The sequence below is a fragment of the Monodelphis domestica genome, chromosome 1 (assembly GCF_027887165.1).
Source record: "Monodelphis domestica isolate mMonDom1 chromosome 1, mMonDom1.pri, whole genome shotgun sequence".
Lineage (NCBI taxonomy): Eukaryota > Metazoa > Chordata > Mammalia > Didelphimorphia > Didelphidae > Monodelphis > Monodelphis domestica.
In genome coordinates, this window is record NC_077227.1 from 535,286,154 (window position 1) to 535,308,819 (window position 22,666).

Below are 22,666 nucleotides of genomic sequence, written 5' to 3' on the forward strand. Positions count from 1 at the left end.
AAGGTAACAACAGCTAGAATAGAAAAGTGGAAATGGAATCAAAAGGACTTATTAAATAATTCCTTTTTTGATAGGTTAATTATAGGGAATGGTCAAGGTTTGGGTATTATTCAGTCAACTGTGAATACATTACTAATTATATAATTTAGTTTATATTTGACCATTTATGTTATAGAATATTAGATCTAAAGCTTTTATAAAAACACACACACAAAAATCAGTTCCTTGATATACCAATCTGGCAATGCTATCCAGGAATAAATAAGGTTGGTTTGGTTGTTGTTTAGACTTCTTCTTAGTGAATCCATTCTAGCTCCTTGAAATCACTATGAGAACCTTTTCTAAATGCTTATAATCTTTCATAATAGTCCTCATTATTTTTTCCCCAGGGAGCAATGTCAAATACTCAAGTCTCAACTTGTCTTTATAGTCCTAATGCAATGGCCCATTAGGTAGATCAGTGACTCTTTTTTTTTCTCAAAGGCTAAGAGAATGAAAGAAACTGGAAATCCTACAAATTTTAAAAGCCTGTAAGTATGATTTTGGCAATGATTTGCATTTGTTATGCAAGTAGATGGATAGTCAAATGCAGTGAAGCTTGTTGGCCTCTAAGTAATTAGTTATGTAGCCATGGAGACCAAAGAAATGGATAAAATTACAAAATTGTTCAGTTTTATTCAGTTCCGTTCAGTTTCTGCTGTGATGATAGTTGTTAAGGGTAATGGGATGAGGTAATAGGATTTGCCTAGTTTTTATACTGTCTGTAGACATTTTTTAAGATGTTAGCAAATAAGTGTCAGATTTCTCCAATTAATATTAAACAATAGTGGAGGAGTTAAACCATAGTCATGACAAATGAAACAAAAGGACATAATGAAGTTGCAATTAATGGAATAATTGCTCACAGATTCGAGTAGATGTGTCAATTAAAGTATTTTAGGAATTATATTCACCATGCTGTTAAAGGCAACAAGGAATATTTCATTTTCTCATTGATAACCACGGAACTGCCCCTTTGAACTTTAAAATATTTCAGCACTCAATAAAGCTCCTTTTTCACTCCTATTCTTATATTATTCATATGACTTATGCCATTTCTTCCTTCACTCATCTCACATGAAGAGGTGGCCCTTATTTTGTCTTCTATATCCACAAATGGACCTATTACATTACATTACATTACATTACATTACATTACATTACATTACATTACATCTTCTCTAGCAGACTACCATCTTTATCAACCTCACTCTCTCATCAATATTCGACCAATCTCTCTGTCTACTGTCCTCTTTTCTACTGTCTACAAGCATTTTTCATGTCTCCCTCATCTTCAAAAAACCTACTAGATCTGGGCATCTTGGATAGATATTATCCTTTGCCACTCCTCCCCTTTGTGCCATCCACAATTGGTGACTTCACCAATGAAGTACTTTCATATTCCCCTCCTCTCTACTCAGTAAACTCCAGCAGCTATTTTACCTCCAAGATCAACTATTAAACCCCCTATTTTGCTCTTAAAGGCCTTCATAACCTGACCCCCCTTTCCTCTGCAATCTTTCTAACTCCTTTCTAAATTTCCTATTATTTTCTTCTCACTATCTTAACTCTCTGCAGTCTAACTTTCAACTTCATCATTCAACTGAAATTGTTCTTTACAAAGTTATTAATGACTTCTCAGTTGTTAAATATAATGACCTTTTATTAATATTTATCCTTTTTAACCTCTCTGCAACTTTTAACATTGTGGATTTTTTTCTCTGATACGCTCTTCTTTCTAGGTTTTTAAAACTGATTTCTCCTGGTTTTCCTCCTACCTTTTTGATTGCTACTTCTATCTCAGTCTTTGCCAAATTTCCATCTAGATCTCCATTCACTAACTTGTGGGTGTCCTCCAAGGCTCTACTCTGGGCCCCCTTCTTTTATTCATCTATACTGTTTTGTTTTTTGATCCTCATTGGTACCAATAGAACCCAGATATATATTTGTTCAGCCCTAACTTCTCTTGTGAACACTGCATTTGTCCTGCATTTACATCTGACTGTTAGAATTAGATATTTTATAGATATCTTAAAGTCATTATACCCCATCTATCTCTGACATTGATGTTAGACTGACTCAAGTCCTCATCACCTTACACATGGATAACTATAAAATGGACAGGATGAAAGGGAGACAGTTGGTAAGTGGAGAAAAAATACAGTGCTTCCAATAATCCCAAACTGTCCCTTTCCTATAAATCCTATCTAGTTATATATTTTATAATAGGAAAATGGCACAGAACTATAAATTATAAAATAAGTCCCCTGAATAATTATAATGATAAATGATCTACAGGACAATAGAAATGTGTAAATTGAATGTAGCATCGTAACAACAATGACTTATACACAAGAAAAATTTTAGGAGACACTGTTTACATCTCTTCTAGGTCTAAATCTATGGTCCTCTGTAAAACATGGGCAGGAGATAGGACTCATTTAAGTGACAGTCTGAGATTGCATAAGGATATGGATAATGCAAATAGTATGCAGACAGCTATTATTAAAGTATTTAAACAATTGGGAGGAATTTACAGAAAAATAAAGACATGGAATGAGAAGGCATAACTAGTTTGCAATCTATACCAGCATAGGGATTTCCAAGTTATATTACAGATCCATTGAAGTGTCATATGTCCTTTCTAAGTATTCTCTTCTTCATTCTATATATCATTAATTTCTCCAATTTAGTGTCATATAACATTTTCAAATTTCACTGCCTGATAGGTGACAATTTGGAGAGTCAGGAGAAGGAATAACAATTATGAGGAATAGCAATCCAGTTGGTTGAAATTTAGAGTACATAATGATGGAAAGGTGAAAGACTGAAGTGGAAGTTTGGAGATAAACTGCTAACAACCTAAAAAACTATACCTAAGAATTTGTATCTTATTCTTGAGACATAAGGAGGGAAGCTATTGAAAGTTTTTGAGTAGGAGTTACTATATAAAGCTTGCTTTATAGGAAGATAATTTTTGCAGCTGTGGGAAGAAACATCAGAAAAAGGGAGATACTAATTGAAAAAAATTCTGGAAATGGATTCCAAGAAGAATTTATCTCCTGAAACAGGAAAAACACACACCAGATGAGATTATTTTCTTTTTTTCTATGGACCTTCTCTTGCCAATGCCTCATCTTTTCCCTTCTATTAAATGATTCAAAATCTCTTCCTTCATTCTTCCTTATGTCAAGGAGGTAATGAGATTGAATTTTGCAAAGCTTTGTCCTTGTGATCTTAGCAGGTTCCACAGAAGCATGATTTCATTGATAAGATTTTATCTGATTATTTTCAGCTTCAGAAAACTGGAGGCTGGAAAACTTAGCTAAATGGTTATTAGATAAAGTATATGAGGCACCATAACACAGTGGAAAAAACACTATCTCTGGAGTTTGAAGACCTGGGTTCAAATATAGCTGCTGCTGCTCTTTTTTGTAATTTATAAAACTCATTTAACTTCTGTGGGCCTCAATTTCCTCATTTATTGAATAAGTGATTGAACTAGATGCCTCTGAATTGCATTCCATATCTAGATCTACCATCCCAAGCCCTAAAAAAGTCTGTAGAATTGAAGGGAACTCGATCTATCAGACCACATTCTTAAACCAGTATATAATGATGTTGTTCTCTGTCCTTACCATTTGGCTTAAGGATTACCCTTTTGCATATTCTTGTCTGTATTAGAGATTTGTCAGGACAACCTGATCTGCTGTATGAATTTGCAAGGAAGTGAATTGTTTTTAGAATTTGTGATTATCCCTTTTTATGGAGAATATGGATATGCTTAATGACAACTTCTTTGAATATAATGGGAGATATACTGAGACATTAGTATTCACTCATTGAAAAAGTAATTAAAATGGAACAACTGGGGGATGACTTGAATTGTTGTGGGTCAGAATTTTTACTGCTGATGTTGTCTATAAAAGGGAATTTTCATTTTAGAATCGGACTTTTTGAGAGATATCCTGAGACATCTGAACAAAGTCTGGAGAAAAATAGGCTTGAGAAAGGACCTGCCTGTCTACTTGATCCTGGTGATTGATTATCAAACCTGATCAACAGCTTCACTTCAAAATTCTGCCTCATAACTCTATTATAATGGGCTCAGAGATTCCCAACCTTGAAATATAGACCTGGACATAACTTTACCCTCTGTTTTACCTCAAATACAACTTTTCAGGCTGTTACAAGGTTCTGGTGGTACCCAGGAACTACGTGATAACAGATAGTGTTGAGGCTAAAACAAGAATACAAGTTTCCTGAGGGACTATTGTTTGGTCCTTGCCATTGTATTTTGACTTGCCATTGTAGGTTCTCCTAAAATCTTTGGTGCCCTGATTATGTGGGAGGAAAACATCACAAATGTAACTGAGTTCATCCTTGTGGGATTTCCTACTACCTTCTGGCTGCAGATCCTGCTCTTCTTCCTATTCCTTGGAACATACCTATTTGTATTAATGGAGAATCTGGTCATCATCTTCACTGTCTGGATCAATGGCATCCTCCACAAGCCCATGTACTACTTTCTGGGCATCATGTCCTTCCTAGAGATATGGTACATCACTGTCACTGTTCCCAAGATGCTGACTGGCTTTCTCCTTCACCCCAACACCATTTCATTTTTGGGCTGTATGACTCAACTCTACTTCTTCCTTTCACTTGCCTGCACAGAATGTGTGCTCCTGGCTGCCATGGCATATGACCGTTATGTAGCCATCTGCCATCCACTCCACTACCCAGTCATCATGACCATAGAACTCTGTATCCAGTTGACTGCCAGCTCCTGGGTATGTGGTTTCTCTATTGGTATAGTCAAGGTCTATTTCATCTCACGTGTTTTCTTCTGTGGTAACAATGTGTTAAATCACTTTTTTTGTGATGTTTCTCCCATCCTTAAGTTGGCCTGCAAGAACTTTTCTATGGCTGAGGTCGTGGACTTTGCCCTAGCCATTGTCATCCTTCTTTTCCCATTTTCTGTTACTGTTCTCTCCTATGGCTTCATTATCAACACTGTCCTAAACATCCCTTCAGCTGCTGGACAGAGGAAAGCCTTTTCTACCTGTGCTTCCCACCTCACAGTAGTGATAATCTTTTACACAGCTGTAATCTTCATGTATGTTCGACCTAGGGCTATTGCCTCCTTCAACTCCAACAAACTAATCTCAGTCATATATGCAGTCTTCACACCCATGTTAAATCCTATTATCTACTGCCTGAGGAACCAAGAAGTCAAGGATGCCATCAGAAAGACCCTGAGCAGTGGCTGGGCCCTATTCCTGAGAGACTCCTCTTTTTAAAAAACACATTTCATCTCTATTCAGGGACCCAGAAACCACTTCCAAGAAAAGAAAGGGTTACTAAAAATAAATGCTAAGAACCTAGAGGAAAAGATTTTAAATAAATATAGAGCCAGGAGGGAGGGTCAGACAGAGATGGAGAAAAATTAATATGTATGCAACAAAATTATTTGTAATAATTGAAAAAAGAGAAGCATCTAATTTAACTCCTTTTTATATGAGACAAATATGGGTCTCATTCCTGAACATAGGATAAAGCAGAGAAAGAGACTTTTGAAATTTTTTCTAAAGAAAATGTTTAAAATAAGTTCTTAGAAATTATTTTCCAGAAATATTTTTAAATATTCATAGTGAATCAGTTGAATTTACATAAGGCATGTAAGAATGATTAAGCACTAGGAAAAAATTAACAACCATATTTTAAAATGCCAACCAAAACCATAATATTATTTTAAAGAAATTCAGGCAAAACCTTGAACAAAATACCTTTGTAATTATGATAAAAACTTAAAAAAAATAGATACAAAAGCCCACTTCATATGATTAAACATATATCTTAGAAGCAGAGCTGATATTTTCAACAAAGCACAGAAAAGTATTTGAATCAGAAAGAATTCTTAAATTAAAAAAATAGTTATTATTCATTGTTAGGTAATACCAGCATGGTAAAAATGTAATTTTACCTAAATTAGGCTATATATTATAATACTTAACAGAGAACTGATGAAGATAATATTTTGAATTTCATTTAAAAATAAATTTGATTCATAAAGAATAAAAATTCTCGAATCGAAAGAAAAAAGTGAAAAGCAAAAGAAATAAAGATGGCAGGGGAGCTAGCTTTTCTAGTTCTTAAACAATATTGAAAGGCAAATATCAGGAAAAATTTTTGGTGCTTTTTAAAAATAGAAAAGTAAAGCAGTGGGACATATTATAAAAGCAAGGAACACATACACACACAATCAAGCCCCATATTTATCAAACCTGAGGATAAAAACCCTGAAGGCAAAAGAATTCCTTTTTGGGGATCAGAGAAGAGCCCCAAACTGGGAAAAACTGGAAAGCAACTGGGCAAAAAATGGGACCTGACAAGATTTTATACCATGCAATCTAATACATTTTCCATTGTTATCAAGTATAAAAGTTCACATCACTAAAAAAAATCAGAGGATCAAGGATGGAGGGACTTTTCACAATTCTATATAGGGGTAAAATTCATTTAAAAATGAGGAATCAAGATATTAATAAAATATATAAAAATAAAAATAGATGATAAAAAGGCAATTATGATTATGTAATTTAAGGAAGTCCTGCCAGAAGTCCTGCAAAAAGAAAACGCTATGTGGAGAAAAGTGTTTGTATCCAATATCTGTGGAGAAAAAAGTTTCATATATATGCTATATAAAGAATACATTTTAAATATGATCAATAGCCATTACTCAATAGATGCCTAAGTTTTCAAAAGAAGAAATGTGAAGCATAATATATATGAAAATGCCCTCAAATCATTATGAGAACTTAAATTCAAATAACTCTGAAGTCTCATCTTACATCTATGGAACTAATGGAGATTATAATGGAAATTTAGCATTAGAAAGAGTTTGTTTGCAGAGACACGCACACTAATACAATGTTCATGGGGTTGTTATTGGTCCTATGGACCTTACAAATTATTATTCAAAAGGATTTCTAAATATTTGTACTCTTTAGCCCATGAGAACCTATTGTTGAGCTTATACCCTCTGGAGGCCAAAGGCAAAAAGAAAAAGTCTTTGAAGAACTTTCATTGCAAAAAATGTGAGTGCCCATCATGAGGGATAACTAAATGAATTGCAGTTTGTGGATATTTTGGAATTTTATTATACTTTAAGAAATAATGAATATAGGAACTTGGCAGCAGAGTAGATAGAGCACCAGGCTTGGAGTTGGGAGGACTAGATTCAAATCTGATCTTAAACACTTACCCCCAGTTGCCTACCCTTTGCCACTCTTCTATTTTAGAATTGATACTAAGACAAAAAGCTAAGCATTGATTAAAAAATAGTGAATTAATATGAGAAATTCAAAGAAACATGGAAAGAGTTAAATCAATCAATGCAGATCAAAGTAAGAAGCCAGAAATAAGGTATAAAGTCATTTTAAAATAGCATTAACAGTTAACTGAACTTGGACTAATTGCCATGAAAAGATGATGACAAATACTTTCTCCATCCAATTTGTGAGGTAATAGAATTCCTAAAGTAGGGAAAATTATAAAGACTAATAAATAAATTAGTTATGTTTGTCTATATAGTTTAATTGTTTATAATTTCAAAAATGGTTTCACTGGAATTGATGTTGGGAGTGATATTATAAAATGACATGTAAAAAGCATGAAAAAATTAACAAAACTTAAAAAAATATTCTTGTTGCTATTATCATTCATCATTTTTAAGGCTTTTGTATATGACAGAAATTCTCAAAATTTTTTTCCCCTAGGATCTGAGGAAAACTCAGAGAAGGGCAGAATCCAAAATTTATTGGAGGCATAAGAAATTCAAATGAGTACAACTTAATGGAGGCTGATAGTTCAATTAGTTTTCTGTTCCTCTGAATTCTCACTCTTATCTTCATACTTACAAAAAAAAATAAAACACCCTTACCTTCCATCTTGGAATTTATAGTGTCTATTGGTTCTATGGTAGAAGGTCAGTAAGGGCTAAGCAATGGTGGTTAAGTGACTTGCCTAGGGGTCACACAGCTAGGAAGTGTCTGAGGTGACATTTGAATCCAAGACCTCCCTTCTCTCTAAGCCTGTTCTCTCAATCTACTGAGCCACATAGATGCCCCCCAACTTCATATTTTTCAATACTGCTTTTCACCCTACCTGGTTTGTCCCCACCTCTCTAAATTCTATAGTTTCTAAAGGCTTACCAGAATTCACTCTTTTATCTAATAAGTTCAGTCTATACTAATCCCTTTCTTTTCTTATATCCCATACTTTAGCACTTGATTATTCTCAATTTAGCATCATGCATTCCTTGGTCCAAGGATTATGTATCTAAATCTAGATTCATGGCTTTTACCACTATGTAACACTGCTTTAATCAGGCTTTTTGATAAAGGCTGCAGCACACTATTAATGATCTTAAGTTGATAATTGCAATAAAAGATATGTCTTCTTAACATTGAGATCTGTCATTCAATAAGTATTTAAGCACTGACTATGTACCACAAAATATTATAAGACTTAGGGATACAAAGAAAGGCAAAGAAAAGTCATTCTTAGCTTCAGGGGGCTTACATTCAACTGGCAAGAAACACACAAAATATATGTAGAGTAGATGGAAGTTTATCTAAGAATTAAAGACACAAGTAATTGGCAGGACTACATTTGGTCTCCTGGAAAAAGATTACATTTGAACTTTGTCTTAAAGGAATATGGGGAAACTAAGAGGCAAAAATGAGAATGCAAAGCATCCCAGTTGTGGACAGCTGGTTCAAGGACCCCAAAATAGGTACCAAATTATTCAGAGAAATTAAATTATCTTGGACCATGCCATATAGGAGGAACAGAAAGTAGTCCAATATGGCTGGATCAAAGAGTTGTTGGAGAGGATTAAGGTGTGAGACTGAAGAGGCAAGGAAAAATGAGTTCTAAATTTTTTTAAATAATAAAGGAGTTTACATTTGTGGCTTGAGATAATAGGAAGCCAGTGGAGCTCCTTGAGTAGGAATGTGAAATGGTCTGTTATGTAGTAGATACTAAATAAATGCTAACTATTGATAACAACAATAATAATAAAGTGATAATGATAAATTATTACATGTGGAGGCCAGAGTAAAAGAGTCACAGGGTTGACTCATACCCATAGGGCTGCAGAACTGCTACTGCTCTCTGGTGTTATCATCAAGGAACCTGTTTTCTCCCCTGAACTATGGCCATAAGCTTCCTTTTTTTTCCTTTGCTTATTATACTCCATTGGGGATCACTGATCTCTGCTGAACATCTTCACTGCCTTACTCTCTGATGGCTATTCTCTTTACTGCTGACTAATAAAAATGCTTATCTGAGTTAGAGTCCAAAATGCCTATTTAATTTGTTAATATCTTCAATTCATCAACTTTGGTCCCAAAACTACAAATATGGAGCTAGAGAGGAGATGTTCTTTTCAATCCCTCATATTGCCCCTCAACGGAGAAACTACCCTTTGAAGTCTCAGGTAAAGTTAGTGAAAGTAGCAAAATTTGTTGTCCTTTCTACTAGTTTCCAAAGTCACTATTGCTGTAATTGCTACACAGAATACTTCCCCCAACTCTCCAATTTTTGAACCCCAGGCTGAGAGTATTTAGATGTGGATCATAGGCTATTCAGATCCCTTTCTTCCTTCAAGCAGACATAATCCAAGCAGCACTTTCTTTGTTAATTTCCTCTTGGTCTTCCCAATTATATATACATATATATTCATTGTATACTTTGAGATAGTCTTATCTCCCCATTAGAATTTTGGAATTTCTTCATTCATTGAATCTATATCCTTAGCACTCAATTCAATGCCCAGCACACAATAGGCACTTAAATACTTGTAAGGATGATGAAGAACCCAAGGTGAAAGATCTAAAATAGAGTGCTTAAGTCCATTTCAGAGATGCTCAATCATTGGCAAGTAGTCAGGGGCACCAATCCAGGAAATGAGTCCCATGGGATCCTTTAAAATCATGGACTCTAGATAAGTAGATTCATGGTGATGTCATGCCAGGTGAGAAGACAATAAGCTTATCTGGGGAAGGGACATATGGTAAATAGTGAAGCCAGCTCCCCCCCAAAATAAGAATATGTCCTCTCTCTCTCTCTCTCTCTCTCTCTCTCTCTCTCTCTCTCTCTCTCTCTCTCTCTCTCTCTGTCTGTCTGTCTCTCCCTCCCTCCCTCCCTCCCTCCCTCCAATGAGGACCAAGTATTGAATGCCCCTTGTGAGTCCCTCACTTATTTCTTCTACCTCTATCTCTTTGATCTTTCTCCTGAACCATAGCAGTTCCCAGGCTCCTAGCTTCAAGAACCTCTGTTTGATTCCTTCTGTCTGGCCAGAACTCCTGAATCAGAGGAAATTAGAGGAGAAAAATTATTTCTTTTCCTTCCTCATAAACAGGAGAAGGAGAAAAGTGACACCATGCTCCCCTAGCATCCTTCCTAGGTAAGGGAAGATGCTTAGGATTCAAAACTTTTGGTCCATATTTACTATATTTACAAGAGAAGAAAAACATTACTCAAGATGGATAAGCATCAGACCATCTGAGCTCCAAAATTCCACCCTATGTTCCTCATTGGTGGAAAAAAATGATTTCTTCTTAAAAGTTTCTGTTTGGTCAACTCATGTTTTCAACAAATCACAAAGAAGTCTGTGTGGTTGGGTACTAGTCTTCTTTCCCCATTATATGCTCACAGAGAGCTCTATAGCCTGTCCTGACATTCTGTATAAACACCTGAATTTGTACATATGTTGTGTAGGGACAAAGGTGAGGCCTCAGGCAGTAGCAAGAGGAAAAGGAAGCTAAGGACCCAAAAGTTTTTGTCAAATTTAAAGGAAGGAAATGATTGATACCCCAAGTGCCTTATAAAGAAGAACTCACTTTGTTAGGAACCCATATGCTCCCCATTTCTATACCTTCCCTAGAAGACATCCTTAGAAATGAGAAGAAAAGTGAAGGAACATCAACTGAACCTTAGTCACCACAGTTTGTGATGACAAAAGATTTTAGATCTTTTTACTGCCTGGATCCCTTGTTTTTCTATACTTTGTTCTTGCTACCATGGTCAACCACATTGAAGTGGCTTATACTCCAACAAAATCCAGTTCAGCTCAATCAAACCTCCCACATACCATCCAACAACCGACAGGACTACTAAAGGATCCTTGTGACTGGCATGTATTTTCCCTGGAAAAGCTGTTCAAATGTCCCTAGAAATGAGCTGTCAAACTGTCCCTAGAAAATAAATGGGACAACACATTAGAGATAGTCTCTTCCTTTTCTCTTTCTTTAGCCTTTTGTCCAGAACATGTACTGTTTTTCTGGAATACTCAGAGGCTAAAGGCCTCTATGTTTGACATCTACCTATACCTGAATTTCTCATATGGTTCCATGTTTTGTGTTCCTTTAATGCTTTTGAAAGGCAACATGGGAGCCTCAAGAGAATCCTGGACTTTGAATCAGGTAGAGGTGCTGAAATCCCATTTCTAGTATCTTATTTCCATTTGGTCATGATAATAGTATTATATATCTAGATTTGGAAGGGACCTCAGGGATTATCATATACAACTTCATTTTACAGGTAAGGAAGCAGCCCTCTAGATGGAAAGTGACTTGCCCAAGATCACATAGTCAACAAATTTCTATTGGGCAAAATCTGAACTCAAGTTTCGCAAGAGAAAAAACCACCTTGTTGTCAGTGTTTGATTGAACTATCATCTATTCTTCTGTAGATTAAATAATGAAACTTTTCCAAATCGTCTTCCCTTTTGTTGTGGATTAAATAATAAAAAGTAAATGAGTTATTTAATTACTTGGGCTGGATGAGCTAACCCTTACTGCATGTAGCATTCTTTCATTTAATAAGACACCAAAAATGCTACGGTACCCAACATGCTACCATTAACTTTCTAGAACAACTTTCTTTACATGAAGACTATATCCCATTGGATAGTCTCCCCAAAAACATTTCTCCAGTAGTTTTCCCCTTGCTTCAAATACTTTCAGTTAGCTCATGAAAGATATGCTAAGGATATATCAGAAAGTCTTGTGTCTTCATCAAAAAAATGGCTAATCTGCCTCACCATTGTTTCTGAACGTTATTTTCCCATCTTGGTGTGATGATGTTAATTACAAAATGTAAATATTGCTTCTCAGTGACTCCTTTCTTTTGGAATTTCATGTGTTCCCTGTCAAGTCTGGCATTGATGAATTTGGGCACGTGTCACCCTGATAAATTCATTCCTTGCCTAATAAACCTTTCAGTTCCTATGATACTTAATATCATATGTACCAAATAAATAAAACTCCATGCCAAAAAGAGGTAGGTCCATTTAATGGCTCAGCAATCAGTCTGTAACTGCATGAAACCAGATCAATTAGAAGAACTGTTAAAAATTAAAAACAGTACAGAATATTGGTATTACATAAAGCCAATAATCCCATTAGAATTCCTTTATTTCCCTCTCATTTTCCTCTTTTATCTAGTCCCATATTCCACACAAATGCAATACAATCTTCTCTTCCCTTCTTCACATGCTGAATTTCTACCCAACCTCGAAAGTGCAACTGAAATTCCACTTTCTAAATGAAGGGATTTTTTTTTCTCTGATTCCTTCTCTCCTCCCCTGTAACAATCAACCCCTAAGTCCTAACATTTCCCATTCATAAATCATTCAGTCCTAGATCAATGGGTTTTAGAGCTGAAAGGACCCTTAGAAATCTTGCGTAAAAGCCTCTTATGTTATAGATCAGAAGTGTGAGGAACAGACCTGAAATGATCTCTCAAATTCATACAGACTAGGAGTAGTATAGCAGAAATCTAAAATCAAGTTCTCTGCATCCAAATCCAGGATGTTCTCTCCACTAAACTGCAACCATCTCTCTTACTTTTTTTTCTGCCTCTTAAATATGCTTAAGATCAACCATGAATTATAGTTATTTGTGTTTTTATCTTATTTTCCTAATAGTCTAATCAGCTTCAATGGAAAAGAACCATTTATCTCACTTTGCCCCTCCCCGAAGACTAAACAAAATACTTGGTACATAGTAAGGGCTTAATCAATGTTTTTAATTGACTGATTAATTATAACATTTTTATATGAATGAATATAAAATGTTGCTCCACTAATTTGTACATGTGAACAGTGAGTCTCTAAACATGAATGAACTTAATGAGATTTGAAGCAGCATCATGGCTTAGTGGATAGAGTGTTGGGCCCTGAATGCATTAGGAAGACCTGAGTTCAAATATGTAACTTCAGACACTTAATAGCTGAGTGTCCCTGGATAAGTAACCACTATTCTTTAATCTTCTGGCACTTAGTGGATGAATTCTCACCTGATGGCTTCTAAAACTCTATTATATAATATTGACGGATAAGTAGCCTCTACCTCTTCAGAGCATTTAGCTCATCACTCCTCAAAAAGAGCCTCACGCCTATTTTTAAGCTTATATTTAAGCTTTCATTATATACAAGTTTACTTTCTCTCTCTTTTTTCTGTGTAATGCTCTTCCCTTCTCTGTTACCCTGACAAGGCTCATATTACTTTCTCCACCTCAAATCCTCTTTCCCTCACTGAACTTTGCTTCCATTTTTTAGGAATGCTTCTTTTTTCCTATCAATATGGAGTGAGGAGAGACATTTCTTTTTTTTTCTTAAACACTTACCTTCCAACTTAAAGTCCATACTGTATTGGTTCCAAGGCAGAAGAATAAGTGCTAGGCAATGGAGATTAAATTACTTTCCCAGGGTCACACAACAAGGAAATGTCTGAGGCCAATTTTGAACCCAGAACCTCCTGTCTCTAAGTATGGCTCTCAATTTACTGAGTTACCTCCTTGCTGTGGTAGAGAGACATTCTTTGTTTGCTTCAGCCTCTTCAAAGGAGATCAGCCTACACTTGAAACATAGAGAACATTTAAAAGTGGCAGAAATACAAATAATGCACTCAACTCAAGGCATTGTTCAGTTTCCCCTATTTTCTGTAAGGGTTGAGATATATTTGTTGAGAAATAGGAAATTGGAGCATGCCTGTAAAACTTCCATTTTATTTCCATTTCTGATTGGTGTGGTGATGTTAGAGTCCAGTCTAGAGAATTTTTCCTTCTGGAAATTTGGGTTTTGTTCCCAACTAACCTTGTCTTGTATTGATTTGAGAACTGTGGGAGGCAAACAGGGGTAGTATGTTGGTTTAAAAGAATGACTCCTATCTGACACTTCCTAGCTATATGATGCTTGAAAAGCCATTTTACTTTTCTAAGTCCTTTACCTTCTGTGTAAAATCACTTACCTAACAGGGTTCTGGAGAGGATCAAAGGAGAGTATATATATATATATAAAGGGCTTTGTAAAATGTGAATCACTGTTTACATATCAGCAATTATTAGGATCATAGTTTAAAGTTGGAAGCCCTCAGGTAGAATCCCTATAATTTACATGTGAAAGCCCCAGAGAGAAGAGGTCAAGGTCACACTGCTATTAAATGTCAGGCTTCAAGATTCAAAGGATTGAAGACTCAAGGAATATGTATTCATATTGTAGCCCTGACACACTGCCTAGGCAACCTTGAGAAGTTACTTAACCTTTTTAGACCTCAGTATCCTCATCTGTATTTAAATGGGGATGATTTCATTTAGCACCCACCGAGCCCTAATCTCAGCTCTGCAGATGAAAAATCATATTATGTAAAACCCAGATATGGAAGTTTTAAATGAACTGTAAACATAAATCTATCCATCTCAGGGCCTAGAAGAATCATTTTAATGAAGTATAGACAAGTTTCCTTGATTGAATTGGAAAGAGATCTTGATAAAACATCTTATTACTATTCCCTTACTTTGTCTAACTATATTAACTGATCTGAAAGAGGGAAAGATAGGGAGATACCAAATCCATGCCACATTCCTACATATGTATAAAATGAAAGAGTTCTAAAAGATGACATTTAGCATCTCTTAAACTTTAAATTTATGATCTTTTGATCTGGTACTTTGAAATTGTACCTTCTTTCTATGAACCCTGATTCTTCCAAATTATCATAATTCTTATCAAGTGAATAATGTATGAATTGACCTGGTTTGCTCATTTTTTTCTCTATTTTTAGACCAAAGCAATTAAAATTCCTGACCTAGTATCCATACCTTCTGCCCCCCTTCCGATCTGCATACTTATCTAAATCCTGAGGCCTCCAGAGAATAAGGGATGACCAAGATGAACTGTTCGAGGTAAAAAAGGATTATAAAGTGATTATTGTTTAAAGTTCTCTCATTCTGCCTGATGGATTATTTATGACCCAGATATACTCTTTCACTCCTGAATCCTGTCATAACTTCTGTAGTAAATTTTATAATTCCCGACCTTGAGTCCAAGATAAAATTGATTATAGCATTCGTCTGCACTCTAGTACCTCTGAAGGGCAGCCTTCCTTTCACTTGTCTGCTCAGAGTGTTTACTCCTGGCTGCCATGGCATATGACCATTACTTGGCAATCTGCCCAGCCATCATGACCTTTTTGGGGACTTATAAGGAGTTTATCATATTATTCATCCTAGATGATGACCAATATAAAGCTTTAGATTAATGAGAGGCTAGGTTAAGTAGCATTATTCAACTGTTAACGCCTTATTCCTCACTATTTCGTGTTGCATTATTATTATAGGTCTCCAGCCTCTTGGCATCCTGACCGTGTTGGAAGAAAACATCACAAATGTCACTGAGTTCATTCTAGTGGGCTTCCCTACTACCTTCTGGCTTCAGATCCTGCTTTTCATCCTATTCCTTGGAACCTGCCTGTTAGTATTGGTGGAGAATTTGGTCATCATCCTCACTGTCTTGACCAATGTTTCCCTCCACAAGCCCATGTACTACTTTCTTGGTGCTTCCAAGAGATATGTCCTTCCTGGAGATATGGTACATCCTTCCTGGAGATATGGTACATCACTGTCACTGTTCCCAAGATGCTAGCTGGCTTTCTCCTTCACCCCAATGCTATCTCATTTTTGAGCTGCATGACTCAATTCTACTTCTTTCCTTCACTTGCTTACACAGAATGTGTGCTCCTGGCTGCCATGGCATATGACCATTATGTGGCAATCTGCCAGCCACCTCACTACCCAGTCATCATGACTATAGACTTCTGTATCCAGCTGACTGCTACTAGCTCTTGGATATGTGGCTTCTCTATTGCTGTAATCAAGGTCTATTTTATTTCATGTGTCACCTTCTGTGGTAACAATGTGTTAAATCACTTTTTCTGTGATGTTTCTCCCATCCTCAAATTGGCCTGTAAGAACATTTCCATGGCTGAGATGGTTGACTTTATCCTAGCCATTGTTATTCTTGTATTCCATTTCTTAGCCGCTGTTCTCTCCTATGGCTTCATTATATCCACTGTCCTGCATATCCCCTCAGCTTCTGGACAGCAAAAAGCCTTTTCTACCTGTGGTTCCCACCTCACAGTGGTGATAATATTTTATATGGCTGTAATTTTTGTGTATGTTCAACCCCGAGCTATTGCTTCATTTAATTCCAACAAACCGATCTCAGCCATATATGTAGTATTTACACCTATGCTGAATCCCATCATTTATTGTCTAAGGAACCAGAAGGCCAAAAGTGCCATCAGAAAAACCCTGAGCAGTGGCTGGATCAAATCCTAGGAGATTCATCATTCTAAACTCTTATTTATGAGTCAAATATGGTCCTGATAATCAAATTCACCTGAAATAGAGTAGTAAAAGAAATAAAAGAAGACAGAAAAAAGGAGAAACAGACATTTTTCATGATTGTGTCAGACCAGTATGACAAACATGGAAAAATTAACCATATGAATTTATAGATTTATTATTATTCTAATCCAATATATAATTGGTTACCAAATAGACCTACTTTTAATAATTGAATTAATTTGGAAGCAAATTCTAAATTCTAAATTCTAAAAATTCTAGAATCTCAAGGAAAATAGAAAAAAAAAACAAAATAAAAACAAGAGGAATGAAGGAGTCCTAGAATTTCTATCTCCAAACAATACTGTAAAGCAATATTCATGAAAATTATGTGGTAGTCATCATAAAATAGAAGAGTAAGACAGTGGACTGCAATGACACAAAATTAATAAGACTAGCTCAATCCAAGTATACAAACTTTGAGCATGAGAAGATATGGAAGGATGAAATGTTTTTTTTAATAAAAACAACTAGAAAAAAATTATAAATTGGTTTAGCAGATGGTATGTTTAGGCCAGTTATGTATACTATATAACAATATGCTCCTTAAATGTTAAATTATTTTAAAATTTAAAAATGAAAGAAAGGAACTTTTACAACTCTGGTTAGAAGAGGTGGGAATTCTTAACTAATAAGATTAGTGATGGCTGTTCCAAATTTCCTGGTGACTTAATGAAGACAGTATGGTTTGCCTATGGACAAGTTGTTCATCAGTACTAAGCATCTTCTAGTTCCTCCCCCCCCCCAAAAATTAAACATTTTAATATGGAAGTTATTTAATTCTTTGTTCATTTTATGCAATGGAGTTTTTCTTTTTGCTCAAAAGACTCTTATTAGCTCCTACCCCAAGACCATTCTGCCAAGTTGTGATCGACATTCAGATCCTTTGCGTGTTAAGGTCCGTAGGAGATCTCATTTTTCTTTCAGATGGAGAGCTTTCTTAAGTGGTCTTGGACGCAGTGATGAGATGGCCCCTAAGCAAAGAATTGAAGTATTTAACACTTGTCTTTAGTCATGATACTCTGAAGTACTTAATTACTTGCCTTTAATAATGATATGCTTCTTGTGGCTGCTAATGCAACAATTTGGATACAAGACCATTACCCAGAAATGAACAATCAGTTTTCACAAAGAATTTGTTTTTGGAAGCAGGTTGAGTTTGTATATTTTGTTTATGCAAAGGCACTGTTCATAGTTAATAAGATCCAATGGGATAATATTTGTAAAACTCTCAGTGCAATGTCTCATCCTAAGAAACACTTTAATACTTATTCCATCCATCCAAGGGTATTCATCAAATAGACAAATTTGATTGTATGATATGCAATATTCTCCTTTTCTAGTGTTCCCCTTCCCCTCTACTTGGTGGGCAGGGAGGGAGTACATGCCATTGACAATTTAGTATAAGTAGTTTGTGCTTAGTTGATTTTTATGTGTTTTTAAAATGTATATACCTGAAGTCATTTTTTCTCCAACTATACACACATGCACACACATACACACATTCTCCTACCGCTTACTTTTCTCTGAATCAAAATACATTCACATTATCCTGTTTTTCTCTGAATTCTGCAGTCATTGTTTTTTATGATACAAGACTATCCCATTACATTAAGAAACCATAATTCATCCAGCAATTCCCCAGTGGAATATTATGCATTTTGTTTCTGATATTTTTTGCTATCTTAAACAAAAGTTTTGTTAAGAATATTTTGCTACATAGGTGGGGCTTTTAGTACTTTCATTGAAATACAAAGTACATAAACCTAATAGTCTGAGTCAAAACATATAAAAGCTCATAAAATTTTCAATACTTTGAATTAAGTTTTGAACTCCTGAGGAACGATGTACAGTTCCATTGGCAGAATATTAGTATGCTTGCCTTCTCATAGTCTTTTTATGAAATATTGTCTATTTCTTTTTTATTTTTACCAATTCAGTGAATATATGATGAAATTTCAGAATTGTTTTAATTTGCATTTATCTTTTAATTTGGGATATTTTTCTTATGGCTATTATTAGTTTGAATTTCTTCTTTTGAAAAGTTTTCACAGCTATCAGTCATTTATCTATTGGACATTGAACCCTCTCTCTGACATATATATATATATATTTATATATACTCATATACTGATACAATTAATATACATACATAGTAATTCCCTATATATCTTGGATGCATATCTTTTTCAAGAGATACTGGATATAAAGCTGACCCCTTCTACCACATGACAGTTTCTTTTTTCAATTTCCTTTGTGAAAACTTTTCAAAAGAAGAAATTCAAACTAATAATAGCCATAAGAAAAATATCCCAAATTAAAAGATAAATGCAAATTAAAACAATTCTGAAATTTCATCATATATTCACTGAATTGGTAAAAATAAAAAAGAAATAGACAATATTTCATAAAAAGACTATGAGAAGGCAAGCATACTAATATTCTGCCAATGGAACTGTACATCGTTCCTCAGGAGTTCAAAACTTAATTCAAAGTATTGAAAATTTTATGAGCTTTTATATGTTTTGACTCAGACTATTAGGTTTATGTACTTTGTATTTCAATGAAAGTACTAAAAGCCCCACCTATGTAGCAAAATATTCTTAACAAAACTTTTGTTTAAGATAGCAAAAAATATCAGAAACAAAATGCATAATATTCCACTGGGGAATTGCTGGATGAATTATGGTTTCTTAATGTAATGGGATAGTCTTGTATCATAAAAAACAATGACTGCAGAATTCAGAGAAAAACAGGATAATGTGAATGTATTTTGATTCAGAGAAAAGTAAGCAGTAGGAGAATGTGTGTATGTGTGTGCATGTGTGTATAGTTGGAGAAAAAATGACTTCAGGTATATACATTTTAAAAACACATAAAAATCAACTAAGCACAAACTACTTATACTAAATTGTCAATGGCATGTACTCCCTCCCTGCCCACCAAGTAGAGGGGAAGGGGAACACTAGAAAAGGAGAATATTGCATTCACTAACAGTTACAGTTGTTTTACTTGACTTTTTCTTTGTTACAAGGAAATCCATTAGAGGGTTACATCAAGAAATGACTAGAATATTTATAAAACATCAATATAGCTTCTAAAAATACATTGTTTTGTTATAATTAAGCATTTTTTAGCCATCAGGTCTATTTTTTCTTCTTCTCCATAATACTAATACATAAAACATAATACTAATCTCCATAATAAGGTATACAATCCAGAATTGGGATGCATATCCAGACCATACAGAATAAAAATCTATTGAAACCTTCCTGTCTGTGGTTTCTTGGGATGTAATATAGAGTAGTGAGAATACTGGTTTGATGTGTAACAACACTTTAGTGACTTGTATAGATTCATTTCCTACTCCACTGAACTCCCCTGGACTCATCATGCCCCAAGGAACCTCAACATCTGGCAAGATCTCTTCAGTCTGGATACTCATATTTCTTTGGTATCTTCTCCTCTATTTTTCCAACCTGTTTCTGTAGTAGAGAGTTTTTCCCAAAACCCCAGTTAAGGAGGTTATCCAAGCCAGTCATTTCCCACCCAGCTGCACTCCTGTGGACAATCCGACTTGTCTCCAAACCAAGTTTTTTCCTCCCCTCCAACCCACCTTGGTTTTTTTAACTTCCTTTTGTGTGTTGTTTTCTGTTAGATTTCAAGCTTTTTGAGTGCAGGGACTTTCTTTATTTTTATTATTTATATCCCCAGTTCTTATAACTTAGTGCCTTGGCATGAGTTAGTGTTTAATAAATGTTTAAGTCTGACCAACTTAATTCATTTGGTTTTTTGAAATGGTTTGAACAATTCACAGGTTCACCAACAGTTCATTAAGGTATCTGTCTTCACACAGCTCCTCCAGTATTGATGCTCTATTTTGGGGTGATTTTTGGCGACTTCTGAGTATGAGATGAAAACTCAGCTATTTAAATATTTAAATTTCTACTAGTAATTCAAAAATTCTTTTGAAAACTGTTCAGTCAGAAGTGATGGTTCATAGCTGTCATTCTTCCAATCATTAAGGCTCAGACTAGAGAGTTTGATTTCAGGAGAGCTGACCTACCATGGTCATGACTCCCTTTCTCCCAGAGCCTCAATTTATAGGTGTCCACACTAAATTCCACACCTATAAATTGAGGTTCTGGGAGAAAGGGAGTCATCATGTTCACATGAGTGAAGCAGTTCATGTCAAAAATGGAGAAATTCAAAGCTTCTGTGCTGACTAGTCCACAAGAAACCATTAAACTTTTCTCCTGGGAAAGACAGGGAGAGAAAGGAAGGAAGGGAAGAAGGGAGGGAGGAAGGAAGGAAGAGAAGAAGGAAGGAAGGAAGGAAGGAAGGAAGGAAGGAAGGAAGGAAGGAAGGAAGGAAGGAAGGAAGGAAGGAAGGAAGGAAGGAAGGAAGGAAGGAAGGAAGGAAGGAAGGAAGGAAGGAAGGAAGGAAGGAAAATATCTTCATATTCTATTGGGAGAATGGCTTTTGTCTTGATACCAAACCAAGAACCATCCTGATTACTGCCTCCCATCCAAGAGGAGATGATCTACAACAGAATGAGTCTTAGGACAGCCAGTTATCTGAATGAAGGTGAATACCTTAAACATACCTCTTCTCTATATAAACAATTTGGAATCAGGAATACAATGACCTCCTGCCTCAGTAAGACCAGAGACTGGACATCTATTCTTTGTCAAAAACATGTCATCTCTTAACAATTATATGAACATTACTTTTGTTACTGTGAAGTGTCTGACAACCTATAATTCTATTCAAAACCCCTTTAAAGATGAATTGTTCTCTGTAGACCAACAGCCTCCAAATTTGGAGCTGAAGAATCCTAGATGGTTAAATTTTAGATTATCAACCAATCAGAGGATGGGAAGATGGATCACATCCACCCATGCAGAGAATTCCAATCCTGTGTCTAGTCTCCAGAACAACCACACCTAGTCCTATTCCCTTTAACCCTTACTCCTTTCCTTCTCTGTTGTACAGGTTCTCATATCTACCCTTCTTATCCTGATACTGGTCTAGTTATAACTTGACCATTGCTGTAGTAGCCACAGTAGCAATTGCACTCATTTCATTGGGAAAATCCATTCTCCATCCTAGTATATCAAAGGGAAGTCTTAGGCATATGAGGCTACAATACAAAGGATTTGCAAAAAGATAAGGGGAAAAGATAAAAATGAGAGGGTTGAATGAGGTATGAAGTCCAAGACTTGGAGGAATGTTCATACCCATCAGATTATATATCTTTAGAAGGCCTTCTCACTTTACTCTCTTGCGATATAATGTACAGTAGTAGGATCACTGAGTTGATAAATAGCAATAATTTAATGATTTTTCTTGTGTAGATTCATTTTCCACTCTCAGTTCTCTGGATCACCTAGTAGCTGGGATGGCACCCCTCAACAAGCAGGTTCTAAAATCTAAGTTGCTTAGCAGCAAATAAAAATCCACAATTTCTGATTACATTTTGTGAGTGTTTCACAGAATAAGTATGAATTGCTTGTCATTATATCTCATTACAGTCTTTCCTGTCAAACCACTCTCTCATCATAAACATTTCTGTTTTTGTCAAGGGCATTAACATCTTTTCAGTTCAGAATCCAAGTTCCATCTTTGACTTTTTACTCTCATCCCACCTATCTAATCAATTGACAAATCTTGTCATTTCTACTTCTACAAATTTCTTCCATCATTCTTTTCTCCATTCACACAAACTACCACTGTAGTTCAGTCTCTTGGTGCTTTTCACATGGACTATTCCAATAGCTTCCCTGTTGGTCTCCCTGCCTCTATTCTCTCTAAGCCACAAAACCATCTTCAACCCATTTACCAAAGTGAATTCTATATAAGTCAATTCTGACTA

At 35.5% G+C, this 22,666-nt stretch overlaps 2 protein-coding genes across 2 annotated transcripts; both read left to right on the top strand.

The window, feature by feature from the left end:
- Positions 1 to 4,382: 4,382 nt before the first annotated feature.
- LOC100031889 (olfactory receptor 6-like) lies at positions 4,383 to 5,339 on the top strand. Its single transcript, XM_007476936.1, has one exon. It carries the CDS (start codon positions 4,383 to 4,385, stop codon positions 5,337 to 5,339), a length of 957 nt encoding a protein of 318 aa, XP_007476998.1.
- A 5,787-nt stretch (positions 5,340 to 11,126) lies between these two features.
- Positions 11,127 to 16,950, top strand: LOC100031893 (olfactory receptor 6-like). Its single transcript, XM_001381001.4, has 3 exons — positions 11,127 to 11,243; positions 15,668 to 15,945; positions 15,978 to 16,950. Exons 1-3 carry the CDS (start codon positions 11,127 to 11,129, stop codon positions 16,723 to 16,725), a joined length of 1,143 nt encoding a protein of 380 aa, XP_001381038.3. The 3' UTR covers positions 16,726 to 16,950.
- Positions 16,951 to 22,666: the final 5,716 nt, after the last annotated feature.